Below are 18,745 nucleotides of genomic sequence, written 5' to 3'. Positions count from 1 at the left end.
AGTGGTATATATGGTATGCAGAGAGGAAGTACTCAAGAAATGGTGGCTATTGAAGAAAAATTCCAAGGGTGGGAGTACAGGGAAAGGCAGTGGCCCAGCTAGCTGACAGTGACAGCTGGCAGCAGGGGGCAGCAGCGAGCCTTCAGGCAGCAGGGCAGGGCTCAGCTCTTGGCAGCTTTATAGGTTCAAAGAGACTGCACTAGCCTGTGGGCGCCTCAGGTGCCTGGGCCTGGGGACAAAGCAGGCCTGGGGGCATGTGTCCAGGCCATGGGACTGAGGAGGTGGGCGGGAGGTGGACAGGCCGTCACTGCCTTCTGGAGTCTAGGGATCAGACCCTAATAAGAGGCATTTTGGGGGCACGTGGATGGCTCAGTTGTTAAGCGTCTGCCTTTGGCTCAGGTCATGATCCCAGTGTCCTGGGATCGAGCCCCACATCGGGCTCCTGCTCTGCGGGAAACCTGCTTCTCCCTCTCCCACTCCCCCTGCTTGTGTTCCCTCTCTCGCTGTCTCTCTCTCTCTGTCAAATAAATAAAATCTTAAAAAAAAAAAAAAAAAGCATTTTGTTCAGGAGAAACCTGAGCTGCCTGCGTGGTGGGATTCAGGCAGAGATGGGGCCGGCAGTCGGAGGGCTTCCTGCCCTCCCTCCTTCCCCGGGGAGACTCGCCCCAGCTCAGAGACTCAATCCCAGGGCACTCGAAGCCGGGGTTCCTCCCACCAGCCTCCTACTCCCTCCACAAACACTCCAGGCCCGGGCTCTGTACAATAGGCACTTTATTAGTGGTTGGAATGCAGTTAACACGCAAGAGTGTGCAGACAGAACGGGGGGCCTGAGGGCTGGCGGGCAGGCACAGGAGACTGGGACCCCAGGCTGGGTTTCTCCCTCTCTGGGGTGCCGCCGTGGTGCTGATGAGCAAAGACATGAAGTCAGGGGCCCGGGGATAGGGCGAAGGGGGAGCCAGGAGACCAGGTCCCCGGAGTTCAACGAATTTGGCAAAAGGATTCCTCAAAGTGAGGTGACGGTGGGGGGGCCCGGGTTTGCCCACAGCATCTGCGCCAACCCCTTCCCCTGACATCGTCCCTCGGGTGGCTTCAGCTGCTTGCTCTCTCACAGAGAGAGCTGTCGGCACTGGCGGGAGAAGGGGAGACACTGGGCCGGACGCCTCCAGCCAGCCAGCAGGTTTCCATTAATTAAGCAGCTGTTAGCGGGCTCCTCCCTCCTGCTCTGGTCTGTCCACACCGGTCTGCTCCCGGGTCCCAGCGGCCCTCCCCCTACAGACTCACTCCCTCTCCTTCCAGGACACCCCTGCTGTGGCCTCCCATGCCAGGAGCCACCCCCACCTGGCCTCGCCACTCCCACCCCAGCAGGGAGGGCACGACACAAGGCACTCCGCAGCTGGCCCCATCTCAGCCGTGGAGACAGACAGAAAAAAGCTAATAGACCCTTTAATGCATGTCCGGGTTAAAAAATAATAATAAAGAAACGCGTATGGCAGCCTGTGAGGCAGCTGTTCAGCCGTCGAGAAGGTGCTCGGTCCTGGCCAGAGCAGACACGAGTGAACGGGGGGCCTCAGGGGCCGGAGCTTGGTCATCACTCTTGCAGACACAGATGCTGCCCCATCGGAAGAGGAGAACAGGAAGCGTGAGGCGGCCCACAGAGGTCGGGCCCCTCTGCCTGCCAGACATCAAGAGGCCTCACCAGACTTCTCCCCATCCGGGCCAGCGAGGGCTGGAGTGACCTATGCGTGCAGTCCTGGGGCGCCGCCTGTGAAAACTCCAACTGCCCCTTGGCATAGGGAGGAGAGGCCCCAAATCTGCCAGGTCCCTGGAATCCAGCGGTAACTGGATGGCTGGGGAGGGTGGGGGGAGGCGGCAGTGGTCGGACTTCAGGTGAGCCCAGGCGGCCAGGGGTTTTGACCCAGCTGCCGAGCACCCAGTGTGAGACTTCTGGAGAGGTGGGGGGAGAGCGGGGGGCCTTTAGGACTCAGCCAGCTTCTTGTTGGTCTTGTTCAAGAGCCTCTTGAGGTTGGGAGACATGAAGTAAGGCCTCTCGGCTGAGCCATCATTCCTCTCCAGGTCCTCCACTGTGGAGAGAGGCCCCCAAGACGGTGGCATGAGGGGAACCCATGGGCAGGGGCCTCCGGGGACAGGGTGGGAGGATGAGGGCCACAGAGAAGACTCAGAGGGTTAGGAAGCAAGACACACTGGGACTGGAGAGGGGCAGGCTGTGGTGGGCTCGGGAATGGGACACGTACACGCTCCCCACACTCCCAGGCAGGGTTGCCCCGCATGCACCCCCGGTCTACAGGGAGGAAACGAGGAGGCCTGCCTGGCCCCCACGCCTCCCTCCCTCTCTACTCCTCAACTTCTGCCCGCTTCCCCTCCTCCGCACTCCCCTTCAACAGGATGTCTCTCAGCTCGGGCGACATGAAGTAGGGTCGCTCCTGAGAGCCGTCATTCCTTTCCAGGTCCTCACCTGGGCTCCCCCCAGGAACCGGCAGGGGGAAAATGGGGTGGTCAGGAAGGGAGGGAAAGAGGGAGGCAGGGAAGAACAGGGAAGCCAGCAGGCATGGAGTAGAGGAAAAGAAAAAAAAAACAAAAAAAAGACAGACAGATGGAGAGACCAGAGTTAGTAGCAGCCACAGATCCCCCCCCCCAACAAAGCCGGAAACTCCAAAGCCGAGGGCCCAGGGGCACAGCGTTCTAGCTGCACCCTGGACCAGGGGGCAACAGGATGGAGCAGCTCTGAGCAGAGGGAGGAGGCCAAGAAGGCATGCCAGGGCCCTCTGACGCGGAACAGCTAGTCCCCGGGGAAGCTGGGGGGCTCCTGGCCGTTGAATACATAGCCCCATCAGATGTTATGCCCAGAGGGGAGAAGGCAGCCAGGGCCTGGCAAGGTTGGGTTGAGGGGTCACTCACAGAAGCAGAGGAACAACGTGTCCACACACATGCCGTAGACACTGAAGAAGCCATGGGCAATCAGGTAGGAGCCGATGATCACCGTCTAGGCAAGGGGAGCCAAGCTGTTTCCACCCCAGCTCCTAAAGCAACTCCCACTCCCCACACCCTCCCAGGCTCGGATCCTGTCATTTCCCTGCTGACAAGCCCTCCTTAGAATAACATACTAAGTCCTGCCATTCACTCCTTGCTTTCTTCAACCCCAGGGCCTTTGCACATGCTGTTGTCCTGACTTAGTCAAGTTCTTGTCTTCTTATCCTTCTGTTTTCAGTTCAAACATCAAGTCCTCAGATACCACCTCCTCCAAGAAGTTGCTTCTGACATCTAGACCCTGTTTTATGCTCTCCTAGCACTGCATGCCTGTCCTCTGAGACCTTTGGCTGGCTGCAATTTTATGCGTGTTTAGGGCGTTACAGGCATAATGCCCTCATCCCCACTAGACTGTATCTGTCCCACGTACGGCCACACCCCCCAACAATTTGGAGACTCACAGGGCCTTGGCAGGTATCTGATAAACACTTACGGATTGAAGTGAGTGGACCATGGAGAGATTAAATAACTTGCCCAAACTGACTCATCTTAGAGCGAGCAAATAGAGAACTCAGATAAAAATCTAGGTCATTGGGCTCCAAGGCCTGCACTGCTCTCAGGGTGATGACATTACCCCTTCATGGCCCCACCACCTCCCTGCCCTTATCCCCACCTCCTCCCCCCTACACCAGTCTCCTCACTATTCCTGGCATAGGCCCACCTCAGGGCCTCCGTATTTGTGGATCCCTGTGCCTGGAGGTTCCCCGTATCTCCTTCAGATCTTAGATCCGACATCACTTCCAAAGTGAAGACACCTGGCCTTCCAGGCCTGCCCAGATCCTCCACCACAGGCTCTAACAGTTTAACGGTTCCCTGTAACTCTCCCCTGTGGCACGGATCAGTCTGTAATCATGAGGTCTATTTGCTTCTGAAAGGTAAGGTCCTCTGGAGGGAAGCCTTTCCTGCCACCCCTCCCGCCCCCGGCCTGGTACACAGTAGGTGCTTACTACATGTTTACAGACTGAATAAATCATCAATCCCCCACCTGTGATCTCCATCCACATCTGTCTAGTCAAAAGAGACCAGGAGGCCCCAGCACCTCCTTCTCCCTGGACCCCCACGCATCCCCAAAGGTCCATACCAGTATAGGGACCCAGTAATAATTGAGAGGCGGCGCTGTGTCCTGCACAATCCTGATCCGGTGGGTGAAGAAAAAGAAAGCCAGGATCCCTAAAGAGAGGGAGGAAACCAAGATGGATGAGGGTTCTGGCTAAAGGAAGCCCCCTGCCCATGACCTCAGAGAACATGACACTCGTCACAAAAGAAGGGGAGGGCCAACAGCACTGTGCAAGTCACCCCGACACGCTTGTCACAAAAGAAGATGTGGGGGCCCAAAAGCACTTCGCAAGTCACCCCGGCAGGCTCCCACAGCCCCACGGGCTGGCCAGCAGCACTCACCCACACTACCCACGATCAGAAGTTTGCCCAACAGGAAAAGGAAGTCGGTAACTTTGTCTAGGACGGCCACTCTGCAGGGGACAGTGAGAAGCAGGCATGAAGGCGGGCTCAGGGACTGGGGGAGGAGGGAGGCAGCCCGAGGGCCGTGCTTTCCCTGACCTGATGATGTTTCTCATGAGCAGGAAGAAGGCATTCCTGGCCGAGGTGCAGAAGTTGGTGCCGTAGATTGCGATCTGGGGGGAGGAGGTGGAGGGGGGATCAGTCCCACTGGCTGGGAATGAGGGTTCCTCGTCCCCAGCAGGAGCTGGTGGGCTGGTTCTGCGTCCCAGGCCTCCTCACCATGATGTAAGCATTCCTGTTGAGGAATCGGATGAACTTCTCCAAGCACCAGAAGCAGCATTTGAGACAGGTCATGAGGAACTTGGCAAACTTGTTCTCGGCGGCTAAGAGAGAAGGGAGGGATGCAGAGGTGAGGGGAGACCCCTGGTAGGGATCCACCACCCCCCACCTCTTCGTTACATGCACACAGTCCAGGATTTCCGGAGCCCACCTACTCAAAGAGACAGGGAGAGGAAACCTGATGCAGAACCCCTGGGGTCGTGCCCCTCACTCAAGTAGGAACCAACGGGGCCCAGGACTCTCAGCCCAGACCCTGAGGAAGGGCCCTACCATGAAGTCTTCCAACCCAGCCTCCAGGGGGGAACCAATCACAACCCACACTACTGCCCTGGCCCCGCCTCCCAGGCAGAAGCCAATCATCGCCGCCCCCTTGGCCCCACCCCCAAAAGTAACCAATCCCAGCCCCGCCGCTGTCAAAAAGAAACATGCCTCGGCCCCGCCCTTCTCGGCACAAACAAATCTTTGCCTCTTCAGGAACCAATGGTGGCCCAGGCCTCTTGGTCCCGCTCCGCCCCCATCCCCAGAAGTAAGAACTCCACCCAATGGGCTCCCTCAGCCATTCCTCCACCTTGGGAACTAATTGCTCAAACTCCCCACTCCACCCTCCTCACCCCAAGCAGAAACCAATCACAGTCCCATCGCCCTAACTCCGCCCCCCATAAACCAATCCCCGATCTGCCCCTCAGCCCTGCCCCCCAGCAGCCAAAGCAAGCCACCCGAGGGCCGCACCTTTCAGGCGCTGATCCAAGTACTCCAGCATCACTCGGATGATCTGCACAATGGCCAGAATGAGGGCACCAAAGGCCAGGGAGCCTGTGTGGTACCTGAGGGCCAAGGGGGTGGTCAGCGGCCGTGCCAAGGCTCCTCAACCCGATCTCGCCCCCCACTCCCAGGCCACCTGGAGTCCCACCTGAGCGCCCGGCCGAAGGCAGAGAAGAGTGGGAAAGCAGGGAGGTCGTCTGGCTTGTGCAGGGCCCAGTAGTAGGAGGCGAAGGCCCCAGCTAGCGTGACCTGGCCCAAGGCCAGCACAAAGTTGGCCAGCCAGAAGAACATGAAGGCATTGAAGATCTGCAGGCCCAGCAGGGCCCGATGGTAGCCCGACTCACCCCCGTAGAAGGCGAACTGGCAGTGGGCACCAGGGCACAGGCGGGATTCATTGGAGGAGGCGAAGGTCTGTGGGAGGGATGCAGAGCTGGGTCACAACACAGGGGCCAGGGGGTCAGAGCGGCTTCTGGGCATCAGGTCTGGGTCAGATAGACCGTGGGGTGGGACAGGAGTCGTGGGAATCAGAGGTAAGTCAAGGGACTGGGGGTTCAGTTATAGGGGCTTCTAAAAGGGGTTCTAGAAGCAAGACAGGATCGTTGACTTCATGGGGGGCGGTTAGTGAGGCAGGATAAGCTACCCTGGGGATCAGGGCTGGGTCATGCATCAGGAGAGTGGCCACATGGACAAGGACAAGAGTGGCAGAGATCGGTATGAAGACCACAGGGATCAGGAGAGGGGCTTGTGAATGGCAAGGAAGGGGATCTAGAGGCAAGACCTGGCTGTCATTGTGTTAAGGGAGAGGTATGGGGCAGGAAATGAAGTCAACGGGAGAAAGGTGGGTGGTTCAGTAGTCAGGGTGGGCTGGGGGCTGCCAAGTTGGATCTCTCCCCCACCCTGCTCCCCACATCCAGCACTGGGCATACAACAGGCACCGAATGTTTGCTGAATGGTCCCCAGGCAGGGATGAGAGGTTTCAGAGAGTCTGTGGGCTGCTGGGGAAATAGTCGACCCCCACCTCAGGGTTGCAGGTTTTCCCAGCAAATTGGCAGGTACCGCCATCAAAGATCTTATAGATGGCTTCGTTGGAAGTGGACAGGAAGCTGGAGGTTCATCAAGGAGCCTGAGGTTTGGGATTGGGGCCCCGGTGGCTTGTGAGAAAGGATCCATTCCCCTACCGGGTTCCGGTCTGCCCCCACCCCCCGAAGCTGCAGGTCACTTCCAGGCCAGTTTGGCCCTTAGCCACCCCCGGGGTCAGGGATCCGGGTCTGAGGGTGGATACACAGCAGTGCTAGCCCAGTAGGCGATGCAAAGGCACAGCAGGAAGAAGGTGACCAGTGGGTACAGCAGGGAGCACATCACGTATCCCACAGCCCTGGGGAGGAGTAGAGACACAGGCATCAGGGCCCGAGCAGCCCCGGGACCACCCCAGCCCAGCCCCGGGGCACCCTGGCACCCACCTGCTAGCTTCTTTGATGAGCGCAATGGCGATGAGAATTCTCTTCCGCAGGAAGATGAGCAGCAAGATGATAACGGCCTCAAGGATGCTCAGAATGATCACTGTGGGGGGCAGAGAGGGGCCCAGTCTGCCAGCCGCCTGTCCCCACTCCCTCCCAGGCCTCACCGGGGGCAGGATGCGGGGAGGGGATGGGACTCACTGAAGGCCATCCACGTCTGCCTCAAGTGCAGATACACGCGGAGGTCTGTCTGGAAGCCAAGGTCCACCAGGGAGATGTCGGAGCCAGCCTCGCCCCGCAGTCGCACGTACTCCATGTAGCAGTGAAATATTCCTGCACAGGGGACCGACCTCAGCCCACTGGCTGCTCCCCCAATGTTGCAGAGCAGGTGGGAGCACCCCCATTTAGCAGAAGCAAGAACCAAAGCTGAGAGCGGCTGCCATTGCTTGTAACTGCCTCCGAGCCTTTGTAAAGATTGATTGATTGATTATTTGTGAGAGAGAGAGAGAGAGCAGGGGGAGGGAAAGAGGCAGAGAGAGAATCCCAAGCAGACTCCCCAATGAGCACGAAGCCCGATTTGGGGCTCGATCCCAGGACCCTGAGATCATGACCTGAGCCGAAATCAACAGTCAGATGCTTAACCGAATGAGCCACCCAGGCGCCCCGCCTCTGAGCCTTTGTACTTGCTGTTCCCCCGGCTTAGTACTGGATTTCTCACACCCTCCTGTCTCTACTCAAATACCACTTTTTTTTTTTTTAAAGATTTTATTTACTTATTTGTCAGAGAGAGAGAGCACAAGCAGGGGGAGCTGCCGGCAGAGGGAGAGAGAGAAGCAGGCTCCCCACTGAGCAGGGAGCCTGACGCGGGACTTGATCCCAGAACCCTGGGATCATGACCTGAGCTGAAGGCAAACACCTGACCAACTGAGCCACCCAGGCATCCCTCAGAAGTCACCGTCTAAAGAGACCTTCCCAAACCACTTCTCCCATTTCGAATCACCCCCCCCCACACTCAACCTCTTGGCCCTTCTCTCTGCTTGGACCTTCTAGAGGGTTTTCTGGTTTATTATTATTATTTTTTAAGATTTTAAGTAATCTGTACACCCAACATGGGGCTCAAACTCACGACCCCGAGATCAAGAGTCACAGGCTCCCCCTGGTTTATTATTTCTTGTCCATCTTCCCCACACCCCCAGGACCTAGAAAACTGCCTGGGACACACAGGCACTCGATCCAGACTTGATGCACACATGCATAAATGAGCGGCTGAATAGGTGCCAGGTTGCTCTGTGACCTGAGGCTTTCCTTCCCACCTGGTAACAATGATTCATGGGTGGGGACTGAGGCTGTGGGTATTAACATCCCGTGGGGTGGCATCGGGGATTTTCAATATTCCCCTTAGCTTTTTGTAGAATAAAACTGTAAAATGCAGATAAAGTAAAAAACAAAACAAAACAGGGGTGCCTGGCTGGCTCAGTTGATAGAGTATGCGACTCTTGATCTGGGGGTCATGAGTTCGAGCCCCACGCTGGGTGTAGAGATGACTTAAAAATAAAATCTTAGGGGCACCTGGGTGGTTCATTTGGTTAAGCATCTGCCTTCGGCTCAGGTCCCTGGGGTCCTGAGATCGAGCCCCGTGTCCGGCTCCCCGCTCAGCACAGAGTCAGCTTCTTCTCCCTCTGCGCCCCCCACCCCAGCTCATGTTCTCTCCTTCTCTCTCACTCACTCTCTCTCAAATGAATAAATAAAATCCTTTTAAAAAAAATAAAATCTTAAAAACAAACAAAAACCATTTGCCTAAAATGCCAGCACCCAGCTAGAAACCATCATTAGCGTGAATATTTTAATATCTGCGTCCTCACGTTGGGCTGCCTATGAGACATCTTTCCCCCTGGAATGTTTATCTGAAGTATCAGAATGTGAAGCACTGGGTTTTGTGCATTGCCTCTGGGTTGCACAGGCCTGAGACCTACAGGGCCCTCCCCCCATCTCGTCTGTACACTTTTTCCCATTAAGCCTCATAACTAGTAAATACTAATTAGCCCCACTTTATAAAGGAAGAAATTGAGGCATGGGGAGGTTGAGTCACCTGTCCAGGGTCACAAAGGAAGGAACTGGCAGAGTCGGCCTTTAAACCCCAGCTGTCTGGTGCTAACGCACACATCTTTAACCATGTAGTCTACTTGAGAATGCTTTTGGATGTAGATAAAATGCAGATCCAGGTCCCACCTGGAAGGCTATGATCTAACTCATCCTCCATCGATAAACACGGAGGTTATTTCCAAGTGCTTACTCCCATAAACAAGGCTGAGATGCACATCTTCACAAATATGCCAAATAAAAGACAGATGGCTTAGGACAAGATTCTGGATGGCCACTGTCAGATCAGAGAGCAGAGGCATTTTGCGGGCTGTGGAGTGGGGAGGGTGCAGGGATGGGGAGACGTACCGTAGCCCAGCACCAGAATCACCATGATGATCATCACCCAGACCATAATGCCGGCCAGGAAACGGAGCAGGACAATGAAGAGGAGGCTCATCAGCATGGCGATGACCAGGCCTCTGGGGATAAAATGGGGGCATGAGCAGACCGCACCCTCTCACCAGCCCCAGGCTACACAGACTGGGGGGGCCACTTTCCCTCCCAACTTACATAACTATCCAGTACCAGGAGACCGTGTAATCTTCAAATATCCGCATGGCCAGCTGCCGCGCCTCCAGGACCCCGTTGGCCTTCCTGGGGACAAGCAGACAAGGCTCATGTTGGAGCCCCTCCCCGATTGGGTCAGCCCCAGGGGACACCCTGGCCCACCCGGGGAAAGTAGGACCCCGAAGTAGGACCCCGATGTGGGCGGGCTGTGGTCCTCACTTGGCGCCCTCCACCAGCTCTGTGATGTTCTTTCGAGAGCCATGCCCATCCTCATAGGTCGTCTCATTGCCCACCATGAGGACCCCCTTGTGGGCGTGGATGGCTGGGAAGCATCGCTGGGCCACTGCGTGGAGCAGGGAATGAGACCAGTCAGGCTGAGCCCCTGAAACCTCCCCCCGCAACTGCCGCCCCTCCCCCACCGCCCCCCCAAGTTTGAGGAACCCCAGACTCACAGGGTTTGCTGGGGATGAGGACAGCAGGGCAGTCACCATCCCGAAGCACTTCAGCTACACCCTAGCAAGAAAGGGGGAGAGGGGTTCATGCCCCAGGCCAGGACCCTCCACCCGCTCCCCCCCCCCGCCCCCTAGGCTCCCCTCACCTTGGTGTTCTGGAAGCCAGGCACACAGAACTGTTTGTAGTACTGAAAGTCCTGGGATTTGTGGGCGTTCAGGTAGGTGAGATACCGGTCGGGGCATTTCTCCACGCAGATCTTGGAGGGGCAGGAGGCAGGGGTTGGGTGGGATCAAGACAGACACCTGATCCCCACACAGGACAGAGGCCCCACCTCCCATTCACCGGGGAAGAAAAGGACCCGGTGATGGAAAGCAGGGGTAGCATCGAAGATAGGGGAGCGGCCGAATTACCTGAGGGGTGGGACATTGGAATTCCAGCAGGACCAGGGGGCTGGCACACTTCACAATGTTGAAATAAAACAGGTAGGGTTTGTTCCTAGAATTGGGGAAGGGAGATGGAAACTCAAGATTTCTCAACCTCCCTATGTGTAATATCTAATGCAAACAATTCTAGTAGCAGCAACCCTATTCTAAGCTCTGCCTGGTGGCTCATCTAACCATCCCAACAGCCTCATGACGGTGGGGCTGGGATGAGCCCCGTTTCAGAGATGAGGAAAAAAAAGGCCCAGAGAGGTTGGGACACTCGTCCTAGCTCATACAGCCAGGGAGTGGCACAGCCTGGATTGAACTTGCTTTTAGCTCACCTGTTTAGCTCACCCGGCTTGACATCAGATCCAGGACGGTCTCCTCTCTGTCCCTCCCCTAAATCGTGAGCTCCCAGAGGACGAGACTCTTAATGTCTCATTTAGTGTAGTGTCCTCGAGGCCTAGGACAGCGGCTGGGGATGGTGGGAGCCTAGAACCTTCTCCCCAGTGCTCATGAAGCCATCCTGCCCACACCTCTGCAGTCCCACCAGGCCCCAAGGAGCCAGACTCACGCATTTTTTGTGCCCTTCTGCCCGCAGAACTCGCCTCGGCTATCAGTGGGGTAGATCACCTTCCGAGGGTCCCCATGGGTCCAGGCTGTGGAGGGATCCAGGGACACTGAGGCACTGTCATTCCTCACCACCATCCCCATGTCTGCCCTAGAGGCTGTGGCTTGTCCTCCCACCTTGGAAGCCCAATCCTGTGCCCTCCTCCACTCACCTATGATGCCCACTGCCACGTAGCCCACAATGGCCAGGAGGAGGAACACACAGCAAATGATATCTGTGCAGCCCCTGGGGAACAGAGAACAGCATCAGGGTGGGAGCCTTGGGGCCCTGTGCATCACGGACCCCACCCTGCCCTGCACATACACCCACATTCATGTGTTATCTGGACATGTGTCCTTAATGGCGTGAATGCTGTACCAAAGAGCACGTACATTTCACTTTTTTTTTTTTTTTTAAAGCAAGCTCTACGCCCAACACCGGGCTGGAACTCACAACCTTGAGATCAGGGGTCGTCACCTGCTCTACTGACTGAGCCAGCCAGGTGCCCCTTACATTTTGATACCTAATGCTACACTGTTTTGTTTTTTTTTTTAAAGATTTTATTTATTTATTTGAGAGAGAGAGAGAGAGAAACAGCATGAGAGGGGAGAGGGTCAGAGGGAGAAGCAGGCTCCCCGCCGAGCCGGGAGCCCGATGCGGGACTCGATCCCGGGATGCCGGGACCATGACCTGAGCCGAAGGCAGTCGCTCAACCAACTGAGCCACCCAGGCGCCCTGTTTTTGTTTTTTTTTTTAAGATTTATTTATTTATTTATTTGAGAGAGAGAGAATAAGAGACAGAGACCATGAGAGGGGGGAGGGTCAGAGGGAGAAGCAGACTCCCCGCTGAGCAGGGAGCCCGATATGGGGCTCGATCCCAGGACGCCAGGATCATGACCTGAGCCGAAGGCAGTCGCCCAACCAACTGAGCCACCCAGGCGCCCGCTACACTGTTCTTGAAGCAGTTGGCCACAATGTTCAGCTCTCCTTTGACTGAGAGTGCCCATTTCCCCCCACCTTTAATAGCAATAGGGATTCATGTTTTTTAAAATTTAAACTATTTTATATTTTAATTTTTATTTTTTTAGATTTTATTTATTTATTTATTTGAGAGAGAGAGAGTGAGTTGAGTGAGTGAGAGAGCACAAGCTGGGGAAGAGGCAGAAAGAGAAGCCGGCTTCGCCTCGGGTCATGATCCCAGGGTCCTGGGATTAAGTCACGCACTGGGCTCTCTGCTCGGTGGGGAGTCTGCTTCTCCCTCTCCATCTGCTGCTCTGCCTACTTGTGCTCTCTCTCTGTCAAATAAATAAATTAAATCTTTTTTAAAAAATTCATATTTTGGGGCACCTGGGTGGCTCAGTCAGTTAAGTATCAGACTCTTGGTTTCAGCTCAGGTCACAGTCTCAGGGTCATGGGATCGAGCCCCAAGCTGGCTCCTGGCTCAGCACGGAGTCTGCTAGGGATACTCTCTCTCCTTCTCCCTCTGCCCCTCCCCCCTCCACGTGAGCCCACGTGCATGCTCACCGCGCGCGTGCTTTCTCTCTCAAATAAATAAAATCTTTTTAAAAAATTTCGTATTTCCAAATTCCCTCCAAAATATACTGAGCCACTTAGATTCAAAGCAGCCTATGTGCCAATCTTTTTAATCTTTGCTAATCTGTGATGGGGAAACTATTTGGTTCCTGTTTTAAATCCCATTCCTTTACCTTTCAGTGAGTTTGCACACTTCCCCATAACTTCACTGTCTATGGTATTTTTTGTTCTAGAAATTATCTCTTCCAGTCTTTTTTTTTTTTTTTAAAGATTTCATTTATTTATTCATGAGAGATAGAGAGAGAGAGAGAGAGGCAGAGGCAGAGGGAGAAGCAGGCTCCCCGCGGAGCAGGGAGCCCGATGCGGGACTCGATCCCAGGACCCTGGGATCATGACCTGAGCCGAAGGCAGACGCTTAACCGACTGAGCCACCCAGGCGTCCCTCTTCCAGTCTTTTGCCTGAGTTTAAAAATTCATTTGTGGGGCACCTGGGTGGCTCAGTCAGTTAGGGGTCTGCCTTCAGCTCAGCCATGATCCCAGACTCCTGGGATTGAGCCCCATGTTGGGCTCCCTGCTCAGTAGGGAGTCTGCTTCTCCCTCTCCCTCTGCTTGCCACACCCCTTGCTTGTGCTCGCTCTCACTCACTCTCTCTCAGATAAATAAATAAGATCTTTAAAAAATAAAAATAAAAAATAAATATTCGGGCGCCTGGGTGGCTCAGTTGGTTAAGCGACTGCCTTCAGCTCAGGTCATGATCCCAGGGTCCTGGGATCGAGTCCCGCATCGGGCTCCCTGCTCTGCGGGGAGCCTGCTTCCCCCTCTCCCACTCCCCCTGCTTGTGTTCCCTCTCTCGCTGTGTCTCTCTCTGTCAAATAAATAAATAAAATCTTTTAAAAATAAATAAATAAATAAATAAATATTCATTTGTAAAGACTTTGGGGGCACCTGGGTGGCTCAGTTGGTTAAGCGTCTGCCTTCAAGCTCAGGTCATGATCTCAGGGTCCTGGGATCGAGTCCCCAGTCAGGCTCCTTGCTCAACAGGGAGCCTGCTTCTCCCTCTCCCTTTGCCCTCCGCTCCTGCTCTCTCTCTCTCACTCTCTGTCTCAAATAAATAAATAAAAATCTTTTTTAAAAAAGACTGTATATTTGGGAAATTAGTTCTTTAATTGTCAAGTCGCAAATATCGATCACCAGTTTGTTGGAGAGCAGATGTGGTAAAGAAACGTCTGGGGGGTAAAGAAACAGGGGTTGAGGCAGTGCTAACACTGACCCTTCTCTCCCAGGAACCCAGAGCCCTTACCTGTGGTAAATGGGTCCTTTGAAGGTAGGGTCATACTTCTGTGGTGTTCCTGAAAATCGGCAAGATTGAGCAGGGTGACCAAGAAGGGGCTGCAAGACTACCCTCCTCCAGAAGCCCCTAGGGGTATTCCTCTGCCCCAGAGGAAGAGTGAAGTCCACAGACCCAGTGGATTTTTCTGCCTCACCCTACCTCCCGGCGACCACACCCCAGCCCCCAGTACGGGCAGGCCGAGGCAGGGGGAGCCGTGGCTGATGGAGACCAGCCCCGAGTTATCACCTGACGGCCACCCACTGCGGAGGAGGCAGGACTGGGGGCCACCTACTGAGGAAGGGGCTGGACCGGGAACTGGGAACTGGGAGCCAGGCAGGGAGGGGGGGGTTCCAAGGTGGGATCTGGAGAAGGTTCCTGCAGGAGTACAGGGCAGGGGGCTTACGAAGACAAACCCTTCAGTGGAGAGGGTCTGGAGGGGGCTCTGAGAGGCAGCTCCCGAAGAGGACTAGGGTGAGGGGCTACCCGCAGAGATGGGCAATTCTGCTCCCCACTCTTGGCTCCCGGCCGGGTCTTCCCGCTGCCCCCTCCAAGTGGCCAGGCCCGGGGGCGGGAGGGGGGCGCTGCCTACCGTGCTTCCCGTAGTAATGCTGCCGCTCGCTCCCCATCCCCGCGGGCGCCCAGCCCCGGCGGCCGGCTGCCTGCTCCGAGCCCCCTCGGTGCTGGGTCTGGAAGCGCGGGCGCCCCGTGGGAGGGACGGCTGGACCGACGGGCGGCGGCTCCTCCCAGCCCGGGGCCAGGCGGGGCGGCCCAAACCGGTCTGACCGGCCCTAGCTGAGCTGCAGCCTCGGGACGGACTGGCCGACGGATGGGGGGCGGGGGAGGGAGGGCCGCGCGGGGCGGCAGCTGCTCCCGCCGCTCACCCGCCACCCGATTTAGCCCTCTCCGGCCCCCCCCCGCCCAGCCCCCCCCCCGGGCAACTCCGGCTTCACCCCGCGGCCTCGGCATACGTCCCAACCAGGCGACGCCGCCTACAACCCCTCTCACCCCGGGCAGGGCGCCTCATGTTGCCCCATTCTGCAGGTATGGAAACTGAGGCGCGCAGGGAGGTAACTCTAGATAGAGGCGCCGCAAAACAGGCAGATGGCTGAACCCAAACTCCCAAATACAGAGTATTTGCGCTGAAAACTCTCAAGCCAGTGGACGCGTTTTATTTCGGTCTGCATTTTTTTTTTTTTTAAATGAAATGCCAATAGTGAAACATTGGGAGACTCCGTATAAAGACCCACATCGCTATTCTCTTGAAGACTGGCAAAATGAGACTGGCAGCCCAGATGCCCCATCCCTGCCTGGCACTGCCCTCGGGGGGCCCCCAAGGCTAGACAGCCGAGCTCACCACCCCTTCACACATCCCAACTGTGAATCCTGAAGCCATTGTTTTGTAGAACAAGTATTTATTGAGCACCTACCGGGTGCTGGCCCCGGGCTGGGCACTAAGTACGGTGGCAAACGAGAGACCCAATTTTGTGGGTCTGTTCTCGTGGAGCTAAATGCATGGCCTAGATTCAAATGCTCCCTCGGCCCCATCCGAGCCAGAGGACAATTCAGCCAGTGTCTTGCCTGCCCTGAGCCCCCTCAACTGTGAAATGGGGCTAAAGGGTCAAACCAAAACTGGTCACAGACCAATCACAGGATACCAGGAGGCATACAGTTGGCTTGGCAATTTATGGCCGGCACGGATACACTGTAGTGAGTGTAGGGGTGCTTCACGGATGTGGGGGACAGGCATGCAGGGGCCACGGCTGGGGTGGAGGCATACAGCCCGCAAAGAGGGTGTTTAATCAGTGTGGGGGTACACAGCAGGGGTGGGGGCGTATACAGTTGGTGCAAGGTGTACAGTCAGCTGGCTATACTCCCCCCCTTACTGTATTCCCCCACACCAGCCATCCGCTCCCCGAGCCAACTGTATGCTCCCTCGATCATGTGCCTGTTCGCACTGCACCGCCCCCAACAGCTCTTTGAGGCCAGCTGTATACTTCATAGTGTAGTCGATTACATAGTTGGTGCCGTGGCATGATCAGCAGGAATATATATTCAGCGTGAGGCATACAGTCAGCGATGGGGTTCTAGAGTGTGGTCATATACAGCTGGTGCTCAGTAAGCTGCTACCTCAGAGTCAAGCATCCCCTGGCAGGGCTCTGGTCACTAAGTCAGCTTATCCCTAGAGGAATGCACCTCCCCCGAGGGGCCTCCAGCTGTGGAAGCCCCACCTGACCCCTGGCCCACAGGCTTCAGCAAACAGGGGAGGTTCAAGGCTCCAAGCCATGCCCTTGGGTGACCAGGCCTCCCAGAGAAACCCTGTGGTTCCCGTGGTCTCTGCCAACCCCAAGGCTGGCTGGTCCCACCCACCCAGTCCAAGCAGTGGACAAAAAAAGCGGGCCCGGCACAGGCTGCGGCCTCTTCCCAGCTACACTAGGTCCCTTGGGGACACTCCTGCAGAGCCCGGACTTCAGCCACCAGCTCCACCCTGACGATCCCCCAACGTTGGTCCCCTGAGCTGCACACCCCTGTGACACCCACCTCCTGGAGGCTTCATGGGTGTCTCATACTCAGCACAGCTACATCCAAGCCCCTGATGGGTCCCCAACCGGCCCCGGCTCAGAAAAGGCAGCTTCGTCTTCCCAAGTGCCCAGACCAGAAACCGGAGACACCTCGCTTTACTTCACGCCATCTCTGCCTTCAGAATCTATCGAGAATCCAAGCACTTCTCACCCCCACCCTCGTCACACAGCTGTGGTTTCCTGCCTGGACCAGTGCAGGCAGCTCCACCCTGCTCTCCTAGCTCCCCCCCTCCCCCTCCCCTCACTGTCTGTTCCCTCCGTGGCAGCCCGAGAAGCCTGTGAACACCTCTGCCCAGAACCTTCCATGGCTCCCGCCTCCCTTGGAGGAAAAACCCAACTCTTCACCATGACCTTTAAGGCCCCCTACGCTCTGCCGGGTCTCCTCCCTCTCTCCCCTTCACTTGGTTCACCTTCACTGGCCTCATTAACTATACCACAAACTCACCAGGCATGGTCTCACCCCAGGACCTTTGCACTGGCTGTTCCCTCTACCTCGAAATCTCTTCCCAGAGATGTCCATGTGGCTCCACTTCATTCAGGCCTCTGTTCAATCATCCCCTCCTCAGCGAGGCTTTCTCTGACCATCCTATCCAAAACAGCATCCCTTTCACCTCTACCCCATCACCCTATTTTATTTATTTATTTTTACTTTTATTTTTTATTTATTTTTTTTAAAGATTTTATTTATTTATTTGAGAGAGAGAATGAGACAGAGAGAGAGAGCACGAGATGGGGGAGGGTCAGAGGGAGAAGCAGACTCCCCGCCGAGCAGGGAGCCCGATGCGGAACTCGATCCCGGGACTCCAGGATCATGACCTGAGCCGAAGGCAGTCGCTTAACCAACTGAGCCACCCAGGCGCCCCTTATTTATTTATTTTTAATCACCACCTGACACATCACACATTTACATACTGCTTGTTTATTGTCTGCCCCCTTGCCTGTTCCCAGCACAAGGGCAGGGATTTATGTCTGTTCTGTTCACAACTGTTTCCAGGGCCCCAAATAGCACCTGGCACTTGGTGTTTGTTGAATGAATAAACACAGTACACAAACCATTTATAGATAGCTAAGACTGGGAGCGCCTGGGTGGCTCAGCCAGTTAAGTGTCCAACTCTTGATTTCAGCTCAGGCCATGATCTCAGAGTCCTGAGATCAAGCCCCTGGGGGCTCTGCGCAGCCTGGAGCCTGCTTGGGATATTCTCTCTCCCCCTGCTCCCTGCCTCCCTCCCCGGCCCCTGTACCCAGCTTGAGTGTGTGTGTGTTCTCTCTCTCTCTCTTTCACATAAATAAATAATATCTTTTTAAAAAGATAGCTAAGGGGCGCCTGGGTGGCTCAGATGGTTAAGTGTCTGCCTTCGGCTTAGGTCATGATCTCAGGGTCCTGGGATCGAGCCCCCCCTCTCCCTCTACTGTTCCCCCTGCTTGTGCTCTCTTGCTCTCTCTGTCAAATAAATAAATAAAATCTTAAAAAAAAAAAAGATAGCTAAGACTGAAAGTAAAAACATAGCTTAGAGTTTTCCAGGTGCATGTATTTAAAAAATTAATTTGTGAATTCCATATGTAAAGAATTTAATACATGATAAATGTGGAATTTTCACTGGGCAGGGAAAGGATAAATCAACCTGTCAGTAGTCTTGATTGCATTAGGAAAGAAAAAAAGTTAACTTCACCCCCAACCCATAGCAAAATAAATTCCACACGCATTAATCATGCAAAATAGATAAAAACTCAGAACTACTATGAGTATGAAGGGAAAACACAGGAACATATTTCCACCATCGGATAGGAGGCGAGACCGGTAAGGGTGGAGAAGAGATAAGGGAGCACCGGAAGTTTCTTGTGTCCCCTGAATGGCAGCCAGACTGGCAAAGGGGAAGCAACCATATAAGAATGGCTGGTGCTGGGGCCCCTGGGTGGCTCAGTTGGTTAAGAGTCTGCCTTCGGCTCAGGTCATGATCCCAGGGTCCTGGGATAGAGCCCCCCGCCCCTCCCGCTCCGTGCTCAGCAGGGAGTCTGCTTCTCCCTTTCCCTCTGCTCCTCCCCCTATTCATGCTCAAGTTCTCTCTCCCTGTCTCTCACTCTCAAATAAATAAACAAAATCTTTTTTT

The 18,745-nt window shown here is 55.4% G+C and overlaps 1 protein-coding gene and 1 long non-coding RNA gene across 3 annotated transcripts in view; one reads left to right on the top strand and one right to left on the bottom strand.

Moving 5' to 3' along the window:
- Positions 1-18,745, top strand: part of LOC145720257 (uncharacterized) — a 108,645-nt gene that overhangs the window by 16,153 nt on the left and 73,747 nt on the right. The gene's annotated exons all lie outside the window — the stretch shown is intronic.
- Positions 754-14,797, bottom strand: SLC44A2 (solute carrier family 44 member 2 (CTL2 blood group)). Of its 2 annotated transcripts, none has more exons than XM_006741049.3 (22): positions 14,648-14,793; positions 14,029-14,077; positions 11,368-11,441; positions 11,160-11,244; positions 10,574-10,658; positions 10,309-10,419; positions 10,163-10,223; positions 9,930-10,053; positions 9,714-9,797; positions 9,510-9,622; positions 7,263-7,394; positions 7,065-7,164; positions 6,887-6,979; positions 6,623-6,707; positions 5,753-6,015; positions 5,572-5,666; positions 4,783-4,886; positions 4,603-4,676; positions 4,444-4,514; positions 4,127-4,215; positions 2,917-3,001; positions 754-2,081 (listed from the first exon to the last, which is right to left on the bottom strand). In XM_006741049.3, the coding sequence occupies exons 1-22, from the start codon at positions 14,682-14,684 to the stop codon at positions 1,975-1,977; spliced, it is 2,121 nt and encodes a 706-aa protein (XP_006741112.2). In that variant the 5' UTR covers positions 14,685-14,793; the 3' UTR covers positions 754-1,974. The 2 variants fall into 2 exon arrangements, with proteins under 2 accessions (XP_006741112.2, XP_006741111.2); XM_006741048.3 differs by having other exon boundaries at positions 2,018-2,473; positions 14,648-14,797.

The sequence above is a fragment of the Leptonychotes weddellii genome, chromosome 1 (assembly GCF_054177405.1).
Source record: "Leptonychotes weddellii isolate Sample4059 chromosome 1, ASM5417740v2, whole genome shotgun sequence".
Taxonomy (NCBI): domain Eukaryota; kingdom Metazoa; phylum Chordata; class Mammalia; order Carnivora; family Phocidae; genus Leptonychotes; species Leptonychotes weddellii.
Note: the sequence above shows the minus strand (reverse complement) of the source record. Positions and strands in the feature narration are given on the sequence as shown.

Coding starts and splice junctions, on each gene's coding strand:
- SLC44A2 (XM_006741048.3), bottom strand. CDS start 14,684: ATGGGGAGCGAGCGGCAGCATTACTACGGGAAGCACG. Junction 11,245..11,367: donor CGTGGCAGTGGGCATCATAG/GTGAGTGGAGGA, acceptor ATCCCTCCACAG/CCTGGACCCATGGGGACCCT. Junction 2,474..2,916: donor CACGTTGTTCCTCTGCTTCT/GTGAGTGACCCC, acceptor GGGGGAGCCCAG/GTGAGGACCTGGAAAGGAAT.